A 16,180-nucleotide genomic window follows, 5' to 3' on the forward strand; every position below is an offset into this window, starting at 1 on the left:
GGGGAGCTGGTCGGGATGCAGTTTCTAATGGAGGATATACTGCAGAGTAGCTATGATGTTGTTATGGAAGATCATGCTGAATGGCAAACTGCTGTAGCTAAGAAAAAACAGGTACCTCTGACAAAGTAATTCATTTAGGCTATACAACTTGGAGTATAGGTTCCTCCCTGTCCGCCTCAGAGGGAGGCCATTCCGCCTCGCTATGCCCCCCTAGCAGCTGATAGCCATTTGACAGGGAACGAATGTGGTAAGTGTCATTAAAGAGTCTAGGGTCCGTTGGTGCGGGGCAGGGCAATTAGCAGTCTATCACCCAGCTTCTTTGGCTGGGGCAGACAGCAAACACAGGCGCTGCTGTATGATCTCTCGTGTAGCTGCTTTGTGCCAATGGGAGAGATCTCTCCTGTCCACATAATTAAACCACTCCCAACAAGCGGCGGTAGTTATGTTGGTGGAAGAAGCTGGTGCTGTGCACACTACCACTTATGCCGGCAAAACATATGTCGCTCTGGGATGTGTTCTTTTTCACACCCCTGAGTGACAGAAGTTTTGCTGACATAAGTGGTTGTGTAGACATGGCCACTGCCAGGCTCAAGCCCTCTGAGCAAGGCAGAGCAGGAGCAGTCTATAGCCCAGCTCTCTGACTGTGGCAGGCAGCAAACGCACACAAGCCATCCAGCCTAAGGTGGGTAGGCTGCTGCCCTGAGCTGGAGGCCCTGCCTCTTATACTTCCTCTTCTGCCTTTCTGCTTCCAGCATGAAGGGCGGGCCTGGCTTGGTTCACCACAGAGGGCGGGGAGTGGTTCCTCCCTGGCAGCCTGGGTGGGCGACCACTCTGCCTCTCTGCACAGCTCTTATGAAAAACTCCCTTAGACTTCAGTGAATCCTGGGAGTGTAGCATAAAAAAGTGGCCTTTAGTCCCATATAATTATACTGCAATGATGGGATGTAATGTGTTTCAAAGAAGCTTTTAGAGTGCAGCTGAGAATGAGGAGAGCCACAGTGACGGAGCCCATTAGAAGGGTTGCTGGTGCCCACCGTCCAGCTGCTGTACTTGCTGCCATCAGAAACTGGGGGACAAAGCAGGGCCTCTTCACTTTCCCCACCTGTGCCTCAGAGGACTAGAGGGTGAGACACTTATCTGTCCCTTTAACAAGAGCTGCTCAGTGCAGAGAGGCCTGCCCCCCTTGTATAATGAGGACTGATAGTTAAGAAGAGGACTGGGTCCTCAGGCTGTACTTCCAGTAACATTTGAACAATGGATAAAAATGTAGTGAATGGTCATTGGGGAGCATTAAGCCTTTCCAGAACCTACCACAAAGGTTTGGTTCAGGGGATGGGCTGAGATTCAAGCCATTTCTGATGGAAAGCAGATAAACCTACCAGCTAGTGAACATGTAAGTGTACAGTGATAGTGTCAGGAAGTGTGAATGTGGAGAAATGTGCAAAGAGAACGAGTTATTTATTTTTTAATAGGGGCATGTTTCCTTCAGGACTTGAGCTGAGAATCTGAGTTTTTAAAGATATTTTTGTCAACAACCCAGCAGGGAGTTTTATTGAGGCAACTGACTCAAGGAAAGTGGCAATAAGATGAAAGGGGTGTGTGTGTGTGTGTGTGTGTGTGTGTGTGTGTGTGTGTGTGTGTGTGTGTGTTTGAACCTTGTCTTTTCTATAGTCTGCTCATTGAAATGAAAAAATAGCCAGGATTTTATCTCCACTAGATTTTGTAGGACACTAGTGTATGGAAACAATTATAGTGGGTTGCAAGTTTGTTTTTTTTTAATTCGATCTCTAACAAGCGTACAGTGGCTTATCTCATTTTATTAAACAATGAAGTGTATGAGATGAGATTGTAACAAAATATGTCTCCTATAATAATTTCATTAGAATTTGGCAGAAATTGATGAATCACATGCCAGTTGGTCAGAGAGCAGCAGAAAGACTTGCAAAGCTCCGCCAAGGCTGCACGATCCAGTTACTTCACGTGCTTTGCTGAGATCTTTTCTGATAACATGGAAGCAATTGGAAGTATTAAAGGCAGAATGGGGTAGACTTAAACTGAAAGTCGAGGATATCAATACAGTTCCTCTTTACAAACAGTTTGCTGAGCTATATGGGTGAGTTTCATTCTGATGTAAAAGTATTCTAGACTGGAGTGGTTGTGAAAGTTAAAAACAATAAATGCCTGTACCGTTCTTCACACTGTTCTCTTATTCTTATCCTGTTTCAATTTGCTCTGTTTTAGTTCTACCTTTCTTTAGTTTGGTACAAAATTGATAACTATTCTAATACCTTTGCTTTCTCTTTAGAATAGGGTTTTTGACCTGCTCTGATCTTCTTTCTCCCTGAATTGTTCATTAGTAAGGTTGTTCCAAATGTATTCTTGTGGCCTTTCAGTGACACTATTATTTCTACCTGTCTCTTTAGGACATTCAGATCAATGTTACATACAGTACTTTTAAAAATTGACATTCCTGAAGCTGATTTTTAATGAAGTGGAAATGTACCAGGATTCTTCCTAATCCTCCCACTTGGCTTGGCCTGAATAATGTGCATTTGAAAATCTGGCAAGTTTTCTTTAAAGGGACACTTACTAAAAGCCTAAAACTATATCTTTTTTAAAAATGTGATAATGCATTGCCCTCCTGGTCCCCTGAAATAAAATTTATTACCAAAATGTTGTATCAACCAGGCAAGGTACTAACAAACTTCAACAGGACTTTATTTTTACAGTGGAAACCTCTTTACCAAGCTGCTGCTGCACCCTCTGTAACTCTCACTCAGCCTCCTCAACTCCTCCCCCCTCCTTCCTGTTTCCTGTCCTTTCAGACTCCCAACAGCCAGTGTTCCCAGTTCTAATGATCACAAGCAGCATCTAAACACCACACAAAATGAGCAACATAATGAAAATAAAAGTTTGCTGGATAACACAGCAGTAATACAGTCTAGGTAGCGGGGAGTTTTGGTGATATCGGAAAACAGGATTCTCACAAAATGGGGCAGAGAAGATGTGTCTGTTTGTGTCCTTGCAAATCCAAAACATTTTTGTCTTAATGTGTTAGTTTGTTCCTTTAACAAACTGGTATCAGGTCTCTGTCTATTCTAGTCATCAGATATCAAAGTGCCACTGAATACCTCCATTGTACTGTTCCTGTGAGACATGTTGTGTTGCTATCTTCAGATTATCCTGAGATCACTCAGATGTCAATTTTATGCCCCTACTCGCTGGTATAACCCTGTTGTTAATCTAGCAAGTTACAATAGAAATACCGACTCACTGTTATCTCTAGTGACTTGAGAGAAGAGATACTAAGATATCATTGTTATTTATACTTACATAAAAGCAGACTTCCCAATTTACATCTACAAATCCCTGAACAGAAGCATATCTGAGTAGAATGGTATGCCGGTTTTCTACTGTGCCCAGTCTCTGCTTTGTGCAGCAGGGTGGGGCTGTCAGCTTTCTAGTTTTCAAACTAGTCCAATGCTGACCTCAGATCTGACGTACTGTAGAGCAGTCTGTGAGCTATACTCACCTGTACTAGCAAGTAAAGGCTCTCAAGGAGCCATCTGCCAGCTAAGCATAGCTAACATGCAGTAATGCTCCTGCCACGCTCCCTCCTTCCCTAGCACATCCCTATGGTGAGTCCAGAGCGGAAGGGTGGCATATGAGCAAGCCATGCCAGTTTAGGACTCCCCCATGTCAGGGGACTTTTCAGGTGGCCTAATCTGGCTCCTCAGCACAGTGCAGGCCAGAGAAGGGGGCGAGAATCTGGTGATATAATGTAACCTAGAGAGCAGGGGGCTGTTCTTCATTGCTCATCCGGAAGAAGAGAAGAAATTGCCAGGGCTGGGGAGCTGCAGGAGCAAGACCCACCTGCAATACCCAGACCCACTTACTGGTATAGTGTGGGGATTTGGTAAAATCTGTATGCTTCCTGGGACTGGGATCTCTGCCCCCTGTAGAGCTTATACATTCTGCAGGGGGAGAGAGACCCTAGTTCCAGGAACATGTAGAGCACTTGAGCTCAACCTGCTCCTACAGCATTCTGAAACTCTTCAGGAGGAGTGCTGGGGAGCTGGGGGCATGGGTTCTTCACGCTAAATGTGTGGCAGGGCACTTCTCCCACACATCTGGGCTCCAGCAATCACTCTCTTGGTCTACCCCCACTGTTTCAGGGCTATGCTAATTTGTGCCAGCTGCCAAGGGACTGATGTGGTAGTCATGATCGCTGGGGTGCAGCCAAGCTCCTTCCTCCCTCACCCCCCCCCCGGCTTTCCCATATTCCCTTCGCTCACACCTGCAGAGGCGGTATTAGTGTAGCAGTTCCTATGCCAACTCTGTGCCAGCGGAGGATTTCTCTATGCCAGGGTGATCTATCTGTGCTGGGTTTAGGGACCACTTTGTTGAATCTTGGTGTATATATTTTGTGAATGGAAACAACAGCTCTGTGGAAAGTGATGGTAAAACACTGCACTCACCCCATTCACCAGGAAAAGCTTCCACTCATCTCGAGCAAATGAGGTTTTCAAGTTCTTCAAGTGTATCAAATGCGATCAATGGTGTCAAATGTAACCTGGTACCTGTGCCCTTTTGTCAATTGCTCCTCTTGTTGTTTGGAGACATAAAGGGCCCTTTCAGTATTCAGGCTGGAACTGACGACTGAAGGGAGGCTGGCACTGTTTCTACCTAGCAAATGCAATCAGATACGAGAATGCAGCATGGGAGGGGGGGGGTGTCTACGTCTATTTGGTTGTCAGGGGAGAAGTTCCTACTAGCAACCAGAATTCTCTGCTTTGTTTTTGCTCTTCCTGCTTCATCCACTGAACTTTTATTTTTCTATAACTATTGAAAAAAGAAGTGATTCAGTATCACATGATCGGTCCACACAGAAAATCCTGCTCTGCTAGCAGGGCTTCCCGACAGGGTGACAGGGGATAGTGAAATGAGTCCCAATGCTTATGTGTCGGGGGAGGGGAGGGCGAAGGTACGTATGGCCCGAAAGAGAGAAATACAGAAGAGACTGAAAATACTGTTGAGAGGGAATATCTATAACATCTTGGTCTGGATTTCTTTAGCACTGACATCCTATACCCTGCTATGAGAGCCATTGCCAGGCAGATGGGCACAGAAGATGAGTTTGAAGGACTTGTAACAAGCTCTCAGTCTATACTTTCCCCCAAAGGAGCATCAGAAATTGAAGTCAAAACGCGGCAGGTAAAGGAGGACTATTACTGCACGGGGGAGTGCTGTTGACCGACATGGAACCATTAAAACCCATGGGGGGGCCTAAATAGGGTCACCTGTATGGATAGTTCAAGCAAACTGGGACCTGTGCTGCAAGGCCCACGACTCAGTGCCCTGGAGCAGCATAAAGCAGCTGTAATGGACTAGTGAATCTGACCCCCAGAGTACTCATGGTACAGAATTGGACACAATATAACTTCCCTAAAATATCTGATCTTCACTCCTACACACTGTGGGTTTTTTAAAGTCACTTTTTAAAAAACTGAAAATTGGCAAAGCAGAGCAGATGAGGTATAACAAGCACACAGATTTAAAGTGAACAATTTACTGTACACTTACTACAGCTTCACAACCTGCTGGAAAGTCTAGAAATACACATGATCCAGGATGTGAAAAAGAAAATTAACCAGGAGATGACACTAGTTACATCTGAAAGAGCAAGAGCAGGAAGCGGCCTTCCTACAGGTAAGGTGTTAAAATACAAAATGCATTTTTATATCTAGCCTCCCCATCTCTTTCCTGCATAGGAAGCATGCCAAACATGGGAAGCCCAATCCTACAGCCTTTACATATGCGTGGGAGCTCTGGAAGTTACAGTAGGCTTATCAGTTTTGTAGCTAATACGGGGAGCAGGGCTGCTTCCATCCACTTTCCCATTGGGGAACATGCATCCCTAGCGGCACATGGAGGGTGGAGTGCAAGGATTCTACCCAGCCCTTGTGCAGGGTGGTAAGGTTCCTGTCTATCCTTCCTGCTTCCCTTTGCACCCATTCAAGAGCCAGGAACAATTTGGCCCACATACAGTGAAATCATTGGTGAAAATTTACCATCATCACATAAAACTCCCTTCAGGTTTTGATAAAGCCCAGCCCTTTATGTGAAAATGCCCATACCTTGACTATGCCACCATGTGATGAAAACTTGTACACTGGGGTTTCAAGCACCTGGCCCACTTGACACTTATCCAGCCTGCTCACCCAGATTCAAATGCTGCAGAATCTAAGCTTTGACTTTATTTTTATAAAGCAAGTTTTAACCATAATTATTGCAAAGAAATCTTTCCAGATATGAGCTGTGTGCATCAAACTTTTCTTCCCGAGTCTGCAGACAGCTTGAAACTGCTCCCACTTATCTCATTGGGGTGTCAATGCTTAAGCCAAATGATGACACTTTAAAAGCCAGACCTCCAAGTAATTTAAGTTCACAACTATGCACTTTAATTTATACATTTAACATAACTGTATGTGCAGATCCGGTAAGTGCATGCACAAATGGTCGAACAGGCAAGTGGTGGAAATAATGGTAGTTCTAAAAGTGGCTGGCACTATTTTTTCCCACTGACTGGTGTTGAATGCAACTGTAATTTTTCTACCCAAACGTTTAGTTACTACATAAAAAGCCATGTTCTACTCTCAATTTTCATGCAAAGCTCATATTATCAGTGAGTGATCAATTGTGGATAGGGCCCTAACTGGTGGACCTGGCCCATAACAAAAATGTATTTTAGCCCTATTGACACAATGTATCTAACACCCCGATGCACAGAATCATATAATCTGTTTGTGGTGATGGTTACCTTCTGTTGCATACATTTTTAGAAAGATTGAGAAATCCTAAACCACAAATTGCACATGGTATCGTTTTACAGGGATTAAAGAGGGATCAATATTTTGTGACAGACATCTGTTGATGTATTGTTTGTTTTGTTTTTTCCCCTTGCTCCTCCAGAGCTCTGGAAGCATCGAGTCATGCAAGAAAACTTCTCAGTTGTAAGACCACAAATAGTCGAAACATTTGTTCAGAGACTAATGGAAAATTACCAAGAATCTGATGTAGAGGTACATATACTGTGTTTCTATCCAGGCATAGCTAATCTTTATTTACATCTTTATTTATTAAAACCTGTGTCAGTCAGTGACGCACAAGGGAAACACCCTCTCTTAAACTTATGAGTTTACGTTCAGATTATGTTAGGAATGTGAGCTTGTGTGTTATGTATGACACTGGCCACCTTGTAATGTGATTTGTTCAGATCTCACAATTGTAGTGTAACCCTTCTGCCCATCTAAGTTGGCAGCAACAAGGGCCGGGTTCAGTGTCTAGGGGTTCAGTTCCAATAACGCAATGCAAAACCGGCTCGAGCCCCCACCCAGTGACCTGGGACAATTACATACCACCCCCTGGGTGCCTCTAAGAGGCAATACTTCCCCTCTCGCAAGCACGGAGTCTGAGTGTAGCAGAAAATGTTTAATAACATGAGGTAAACGACATCAGCATTAAATTGGAAAAACACCACAATAACACAAACCATGAGCAAAAAACCCACCCCAGCAAATTGGGCTGTGTCCTTTCCCTTTGGTTCTTGAATCCAGCAACCCAAAAATCACCCAGAGTCCCCAAAGTCCAACACCCCCAAAGTCTCTTAGGTCCAGCAACCACCCAAAGTCCCAAAAGTCCAACCAAACCCCAAAGTCTCTGTCCCTGGTCAGTGCAGCCCCAGAGTAAAAGGGGGGGGCACGCAGGGTGTTAAGGGGCACCTTACATGATCCGAGGCCGGCCGGCCGTCTGTTTCTCCGTGGGGGTTCCGCCGCAGCCTTCACCACAAGCCAGTCCACTTCCTGCCGTCCCACGAACTGCTCCGCTCTACAAGCTGCTCCGCTCACCGATCTGTGAGCTGCTCCAGCCATCCCCACAAACAGCTCCGCTCGCCGTTCCTTGGGCCGCTCCAACCGGCCCCACAAGGCTCCACGCCGCTCCGCCAGTCGTCCCCACAAATTGCTCCGCCAGCTGCTTAGCAATATAGCTTCAGGCTCCCCCACTAGTTTAACACAGCACTCAGTGATCTCAGCTCTTAATAACTTTAGCGATTTCAGCACATAATAGGGGAGCCCCAGTGCTGGTGCACCATTGGCCCAAAGTGAATTCAGCTCAGCAGCCTGTAACTAGACTCCTAATGGAATCAAAGTTAGCTCTGACATTCAACAGTGGAGAGAGAAGGTAGTGCAATTGGTGTTTCAAACCCTCAGAGGGGGCCCATACCATCAGGTACAAATACCTGTCCCCATCCTCTCTCAATTCACTGGGTTTTGAAACCCATGCCCCTTGTCAAGCAAGTGCTACTTAGGTAATGGTGAAGGACTCACTCAGTCCTTCTGTCGTACAACAGTTCCACTGGCCTTGATTCACAGAATCAGGGTAACAAAACTTTATTCTTCCTGCCCCAATAACAGAGAAACTGGGGATCCCACACCAGCCAAAGTAACCACTTTCAGTTGCTGTTGTTTCATGCCAGGCGAGTGGGTGTGCCTATGCAAACAAGATCAGCCCCTGGAGTTCTTTTCCACACTCGCCATAATTCACCACCAGATGTCAGGGTAGAGCTCATCCTGACTCTGCTTACAGTAGTAAAGTCAGGCAGAATTAGTAATGGGATTAGATGCTTCTAAGCAACTATAGGAAAGTAGTGTTGGGGACTCAAAAGGCAGAACTCTTCCTTCTGAGTTGGTACGGTAAATCAGTGTCTCTGTGTGGTATTAGGAAGTACTCTGTTCACTTTAAGTCATTAAAGAACTGATGTATTCATTCTGAGAGTGGGGGTGTTGGTCCCAATGTCTTGGCCAGTTTCCAAGTTGGTAATTACATTTTTCATACCTAAAAATTCTTGTTTCAGTTGGAAAAGGTATTCATTTCTCATGTTGTATAGTTGTAATGTGCTTCGTGTGTGCATGTAACACTGCTTTCTCACAGAAGGCCCACAGAGAATGTAAGGGCTGCCCTGACAGCCAACTGGTAGACGCCTGTGTTTTCGGAGCCAAAGGACAAGGCTTTTAGTTTTAGTTTCTTAGAGATGTTTGTGGTTTATATAGTAATAGTCTGTTCTCTACAACACATGGATTTGTCACACGTGTTGCTGTTTTTCACCCTGAGGGAAGAGGGCAGTTTCATGGTGGATGAAATAATACCTTTATTTAGCTTAAATTCATAACTTGGAGATCTTTAGGGATGAAAGGTATTTTATAATTATATGTTCAATTATAATGAAATATTAGGTCATTATCAGACCTCTACATTGTTTTCATTGAAATGTGATTCAGTATTGAGATGCATTGCTTGGTTCCTAGAGGTAAGCCCGTTCCCCATCCAAATCGTGTGGAGAAATTTCCCTCAGAGCTCTCCGATCTACAAGTGAGCTTATGGAGCTAAGGTCTTGTCTGCACACAAATTTGCACTGGTTTCATTTATCTGCTCCAAACCCCTATGTTGAACCCTCCTATTTCAGTTTGAGTCATTGATTTCAATTTAGCTTAACTTAGATCCTAAATGGTTTAACTAAACTGGAATGATCCTGGTTTAAACCAAAACAAGAAGGTCCACATACCTTTTTGCACAGGTTTAACTAAATCAGTTTAAAATTGCATCTTTGGTTAAACCAATGCAACTTTACATGTAGACAAGCCCTATGTTCTGGATGAATCTGCTCATCTTTTTGGAAGCTTTCCTTCTTAGTGCTTAGCAGGGTTTTTGGAAAGTGTAGGGTGGGGAGAAAAGTTTTATTTTTCTCTGAAGTATAATTTCTATAGGAGGAACAACTGATCTCCAATTGAATGGAAAAACTGAAACTAGGCAGTTCTCATATGGGAATGTGATATGTCAAAACAAAACACAGAAGCCTTGGGGTGGAGTACGGAGGTGGACAGGAAATAGATGTAAATACCTGTGTTACCATAGCAGGCTATGTCTAAAATGACTAAAAACTTAAATTTGGGTTTATCATGGGATTATTATTGTTGTTATTTTGTTTTTCCAGATTACGTTTAAAAAAAGCCATTTACAAAACTGCCTCACTGCACTGGGCTGTGACATCATGGCCAGAGAGCGCAGCAACTTTGAGACTTACACTATGTTTTATGAAAATCTGCTTCAGCAGGAACATCAGCTACTCTACCAAAAAGAACAGGTACATGCCTGGTGCTGATTCTGTATAGTAGAGAGGGGAGAAATGTCAAAGAGATTTTTGCAAGATGGGAAGCCATTGCCAAGTAACAACGAAGCTTTCAGGTGGTAAAATAATTGTAAGATAATTCTGCTGTGCTAGCTTAGTCACAGTATGCCTTTGTGCTCTGTTTCAGGAACTGCATGTAGTAGAAGAAGGTGGAAGGCAGACTGATGTAAACCTTAGTCAGGTTGGTGGTGGTGATTTGTGTTCCAGTAGCATTTTAGAGGTCGCAGTCAGGATTGGAGCCACATTGTGAAGGGCATTGTATAAACTCATGAAGACCATCTCTGACTGAAAGAGCCTAGTTATTGCTTTGTTTGTCATGTTTCTGGGCTTGTAGATGCACTGCACAATGACTTTTGATGTTTCTTTGTAGCCCCAACCACTCAGCAGATTACAGCTTGGGTTTTGTTCTTGGCAGAGTATGTGGATGGGAGGCCTTCAAAGAAAATCCATGTGGAAGTGGTGGAAATATTTTATAGGGAGCAGCCTTCTATCTAACCCAGTAGTGCACCAATGTCCCATTATAGTTTTGGGGTTCCTATGCTGCTGGAGTTGTCGTCTTTTGAGTGACTTGTAAAACAGAGGTGATAATCATTCATGATTACTGAGGAACACAAGATGTTTTTTCAAAAGCTCAGAGTCCTGGCCAATATCCAGTTTAGATAATTACATGGTCTTTCTTAAAATTGTAATTTTAGTAGAAATTGTTTATTCTCCTTCCAAAAACTTCTGTGCAGCAAGTCTGATACAGAATAGCTATTGTCTGAAGTAAATCGGATGAAATTCAATAAGGACAAATGCAAAGTACTCCACTTAGGAAGGAACAATCAGTTGCACACATACAAAATGGGAAATGACTGCTTAGGAAGAAGTACTGCGGAAAGGGATCTGGGGGTCATAGTGGATCACAAGCTAAATATGAGTCAACAGTGTAATGATGTTGCAAAAAAAGCAAACATCATTCTGGGATGTATTAGAAGGAGTATTGCAAGCAAGACACAAAAAGTAATTCTTCCGCTCTACTTCATGCTGATTAGGCCTCAACTGGAATATTGTGTCCAGTTCTGGGCGCCACATTTCAGGAAAGATGTGGACAAATTGGAGAAAGTCCAGAGAAGAGCAAGAAAAATGATTAAAGGTCTAGAAAACATGACCTATGAGGGAAGATTGAAAAAAGTGGGTTTGTTTAGTCTGGAAAAGAGACGACTGAGAGGGGACATAACAGTTTTCAAGTACCTAAAAGGTTGTTACAAGGAGGAGGGAGAATAATTGTTCTTCTTAACCTCTGAGGATAGGACAAGAAGCAATGGACTTAAATTGCAGCAAGGGTGGTTTAGGTTGGACATTAGGAAAAACTTCCTGTCAGAGTGGTTAAGCACTGGAAAAAATTGCTTAGGGAAGTTGTAGAATCTCCATCATTGGGGATTTTTAAGAGCAGGTTGGACAAACACCTGTCAGGGATGATCTAGATAATACTTAGTCCTGCCTTGAGTGCAGGGGACTGGACAAGATGACCTCTCGAGGTCCCTTCCAGTTTTAAGATTGTATTTCACTCCAGACATGGTTGCATTTCCCATAGGGGGTGAGCAGTCTCTATGCACAGTTTATCACTTTGAGATCAGGGGTCTCAAACTCAATTTTCTGGGCTGAAGGGAGGGGCCGGTAGCCACTGGAGCAAGCAGGCAGATGCCGCTCAGCTCCGCTGCGCTGCTGGGGCCCCTGAGAGGGGAGTGCCTGGGGGTGGCAGGTGGGGCCAAGGGAGAGACCTGGCCCCAAAGCTGCTGGAGCCCCACAGGCCACATTGGGGAGGCCTGCGGGCCGGGAGTTTGAGACCCCTGCTCTAGGTGAAACACTCTAAAAATATGGTGCCATAGGTGAATTTATACATGTTAACGGTTACCGTGGGGCAGTATCTTCCCTTTCTGAGGAATTTTCTATATTCAAAATGTATCCCTTAATGAGGTGTTAGCTTACTGTGGTAAGATGAGGTAAAAATACGTCTTTTTAAGTACAACTAAAGATTTTACATGTTTATTTTAAATAGACCATTGTGTGGAAGTTGGTGCTCTCTCTCTCTGATCTATCTATCAACTCAAAAAACCCTTCATTTATTAGGTTTGCAAAGTCAACCATTCAAAAGATAAGAAATGCTAGAATTAAAGTTTCCTATTCAGCTGCCTTAAGGATGAGGCCAGTTTTCTTCTTTATCATCTGGCTGGTGGCCACCTCTTAAGCACCTCCTCATGGCCTGAGGTTGCTCTCAGACCTCTTTTTTCCCTCTTCAGGGCCTCTTAAGTGTGCCACACACAAACTCTTCTTAAGTTCAGCAATACCCCTCTCTAGGGTTGGATTTATTAGTGTATGAAAATATTCAGAATAGAAGTTCGCAAATCTCCATCAAGTCTCTGCTCCCAGGTTTTCCCTACCTGGAGCCTTGTCCTTGAAAACTCAAGGTACCCTGCTGAAGTCCACTTGCTCCCAGCAGTCAGTGACTCTGCTTGTTTCTCCCTGAGCATCCCCCTCTCTCTGCAGCTTCCTGCTGCTCTTATAGGGGAATTATCTGATCCCTGCTCATGTGTGCCTCCTTAGTAACTAGGGTTGGCTGGCTCCAGGCCTCTAGACCTTAAAGGGGCAAGCTACTCTGTTACACTCTTTCTGCAATCCTCTGCCTCATTCACTATAAGCCTTCTGCAATAAATGAGCCAAGGGTCCTATTGATAACAGTCTCCTTTACAACACAACCCTGATTTTTCTCCAGAGCAGATCAGTCTTGTCGATGAACTGATGAAGCCCCAGTCCTGTGGGGAAAAAAAGTATGTGATCATATAATTAAGGACTGTATCATAATTCATATGCTCAAGGGGGTCGAATTAAGATTGCATGGGCAACCTTGATTCTGGCATTTCCTAACTTCTGAGTGCTTGACATTGCAACCTTAATAATGTTCTTTTAACACATGGTGTATGGGGGGGAGGGGCAGAGCATGAGAGCACGCACTTAGGAAATCACACAAACTGGGGGAGAGGGGGGCGGAAATTCCACCATGTAGCATCATATTGAAACCTATATGGTTCATCAGCAGGATTGGAACATTTTGGTTCAGCCCCTTGAACTTGAGCTAATGGAGTAAGTGGTGGCAGTAGTAGGTTGTCAATTCTCTGTGTGGACCAGCACTAGTGGGGGATGAGACACACACTTTGCCAGTGGGTTTCACAGATATTTGCTGACAGCAGGGGAATGGTGAAACTCAGGAATCTTGGGTTCCATTCCAGGCTCTGGAGAGCAGTGCGCTCTACTGGGCACAGACTCTTCTGCCCCTTCCCCCAAACTGTGGCCCCTTCTTGCCCCGTTTCTTACAGTCTGTCCCTGTCCTGTCTCTACCCCACCCCAGCGCCTCATTGCAGTCCCATTCTCCTCACCCAGTCAGTCCCAGTCTCTACTCCTCAGGCTCCTCCCTGTCTCTTTAGCCAGCCAGTCTCTGTGCCCCTACACTGGCTGCTAGTCCTTGTCCACCTCCCCAGACACTTCATACAATATCAGCCTTACCCCCCACTCCATCTCTGACTCCTTAACCCGGTCTTTTTGTCTATCCAGTCCCAGTCTCTCTCTCTCTCTCCTTGCCCCAGGTATTTGTCCGATCTCAGTGTCATTCCCCCACCGGCCAATCCCACTAGCTCCCAATCTTCTCCCTTTCCTGTTTCCCTCACCAACTCCCAGTCCTGGTTTCCCCCCACCATCCAATGGTTCCCAGTCCTAGACTCCTTGCCCAACTGGTCCCAGCCTCTCCTTCCATACCCAGCTCCCAGTGTCCCCACCCAACCTGTCCCAGCTGCCTCCTCCCACTACCACCTCTGGCTCTCAGTATTAGCCTTGCCCCCTCTTCAGTTCCCAGTCCGTCTCCTGATTCCTTCTCCCAAACTACCCCTTTTCCTCCCACCACTTCAGCTTTGTTCCCTCTGCATTTGAATCAGATGGCTTCTTCCTCCACAGGGCCTGGCTTCCAACAGGGTGGGGGAGTCCTGGACAGGACAGGTTCCCTGCTTTCAGTTTCAGTACCTGGCCCCACTCTGGCTCAGAACAACTGGGCTCAGCCATTACAGAGAACGTTTGGCTCTTCCTCTGAAGCCCTGTGCTGGCACATGCTCAGTTGCTCTGTGGGGATGGCATATGAACAGTCTGATCAGCACTAGGAGCTGAGAGAGCCTTGAGCATGTTCAGTGAGCTTGGAATATTCAGAGATTTTATCTGTTAAACTCTAAGCAGCCTACTGAGCGTGTGTAAACTGTGATTATTTTTTGTCAAAGGCTTCTAAATTGGTCACATTTTGGCCAGTTTTCACTAGGGTGGAAAAGGCGCATCCCTGACACACACTCATGCCAAATTTAAAGTCCATGCTCTAAAGGCTAGGGGCACTACAGTTGTTCAAAGAAAAGATGACAAGAATTTTTTAACATGGCAATTCTTATTCTAGCCTTATTCTTAGAAATGGCTGAACTGTTCTGGCTGAAATTTTCCAGAAGAATTCAACCTGAGGCAGACACCCAGCATGGAAAAAATCAGTCTAAATGGTTAAAGTTTGGCAAAGTTATAAGCAACTGAAAACTGGGTTCTATAATGGGAAGTGTCAGGCAATCATAAAACTAGTTGGTGCTAGCCACCATGAGTATATTATATATTTTTTGCATATAAAGGCTTCTGGGATCAATTTTTTTAAAATGACCCCAGAGTTCCTAATTGTTGTACTCACAATTGAGTATGAATGCAAACTGTTTGCAAATGCAGTAGATTAAGGATGAAAATGAAAGAACTTATACATGTAATAACTACCTGCCTGAGCCTGCAAAGCAGGCGGACAAATACATTCCATTAGTTGTGCTCCCATTTCTGCTAACGTGGATGCCATCTCTAGGAATCAGATTGGTGCTGTGTTTTCAAGTATCAAGAGACCTACTAACAATACATTGCTCTTTATTTGATTCTTTATTAAGCAGTCTGTGCCTGGAGCTGCACAAACCTATAAGAAGACATTTTACTTGCCCCAAGAAACTTACAACCTAGTAGTTTGCTATACAGCTTAGCTGCAGTTCCTCTGATTTCTATCTTCAAGGAATAGGGGCAGTTAGGGTAAGTGGGATCAAGATTCACCAAAACTTCATGGCCCCACGCAGACTCTTTCTCCTAATATCAGACTTCTTAATTTTCCTCCATCAGCCCTCCCCAAATATACTTGCTCCCAATCCCTCTTACCTACTGGATTCATTGCTCATCTTCGGTGTCTCTCTCTTTCTCTCCTTCCCCTCATAACCACAAATAGATTCTTGGGTTTTCATGTGTCGTTATACATCTTAGCACCCTCAAAACATTGGGTCTGAACCTTGGGGATCCTTTGTATTCAGCCCCTTTAAAGGAAATAACTTCAAAGCAAATAGAGATGCAAAACATGGGTGATTTTACAGAACTGTTTAATTACTGTAATGTAACCTCTCAGTTAGAAATGGACTCAAGCCATGAGGTTCATATCTGTATCCAAACTTTTTCAAAGTTCTGGGATGTTCAGACCAAGGGTTTTGGTTTAGGCCCATCTCTAGTTTCACTGATATACATTTTTCTTCTTTGATAGATAGCAGAGCTGAGTCATGAGATGATTATGGAAATAACTGCTCTAAGAGCCAGACTCACTAATCTAGAAAAAAAAAATCTCTGTCTCAAAGAGGAGATAAGGAAAGAAGTACAAGATGAATATGAAACGTTAGTGCAGAATCTATTTGTGACTTGTTTACATCTAAAAGTAAGTACAAACCAAGTGGGTATCTGATAGGTCCCTTTTAGTTCCCATTGTATTATCTAGTATGTGTGGCATAGAAATAAATGAATTAGAAAAATGGGCCCACAAGCTAAAGTGGATGGATGAATTACTGTTCATCTCTTTATGTACTT

General features: G+C 44.2%; 1 protein-coding gene across 1 annotated transcript in view; it reads left to right on the forward strand.

Annotated features, from left to right (window-relative positions):
- Positions 1–15: 15 nt before the first annotated feature.
- LOC135876213 (coiled-coil domain-containing protein 162-like) overlaps positions 16–16,180 on the forward strand; it is a 39,944-nt gene continuing 23,779 nt past the window's right edge. Inside the window, exons 1-8 of the mRNA XM_065401413.1 lie at positions 16–111; positions 1,884–2,113; positions 5,076–5,214; positions 5,589–5,709; positions 6,973–7,082; positions 10,052–10,201; positions 10,374–10,427; positions 15,864–16,031. Of these exons, the coding sequence (XP_065257485.1) occupies positions 16–111; positions 1,884–2,113; positions 5,076–5,214; positions 5,589–5,709; positions 6,973–7,082; positions 10,052–10,201; positions 10,374–10,427; positions 15,864–16,031 (1,068 nt within the window). The remainder of the gene's footprint in view (positions 112–1,883; positions 2,114–5,075; positions 5,215–5,588; positions 5,710–6,972; positions 7,083–10,051; positions 10,202–10,373; positions 10,428–15,863; positions 16,032–16,180) is intronic.

This window comes from Emys orbicularis, chromosome 3 (genome assembly GCF_028017835.1).
Source record: "Emys orbicularis isolate rEmyOrb1 chromosome 3, rEmyOrb1.hap1, whole genome shotgun sequence".
Taxonomy (NCBI): domain Eukaryota; kingdom Metazoa; phylum Chordata; order Testudines; family Emydidae; genus Emys; species Emys orbicularis.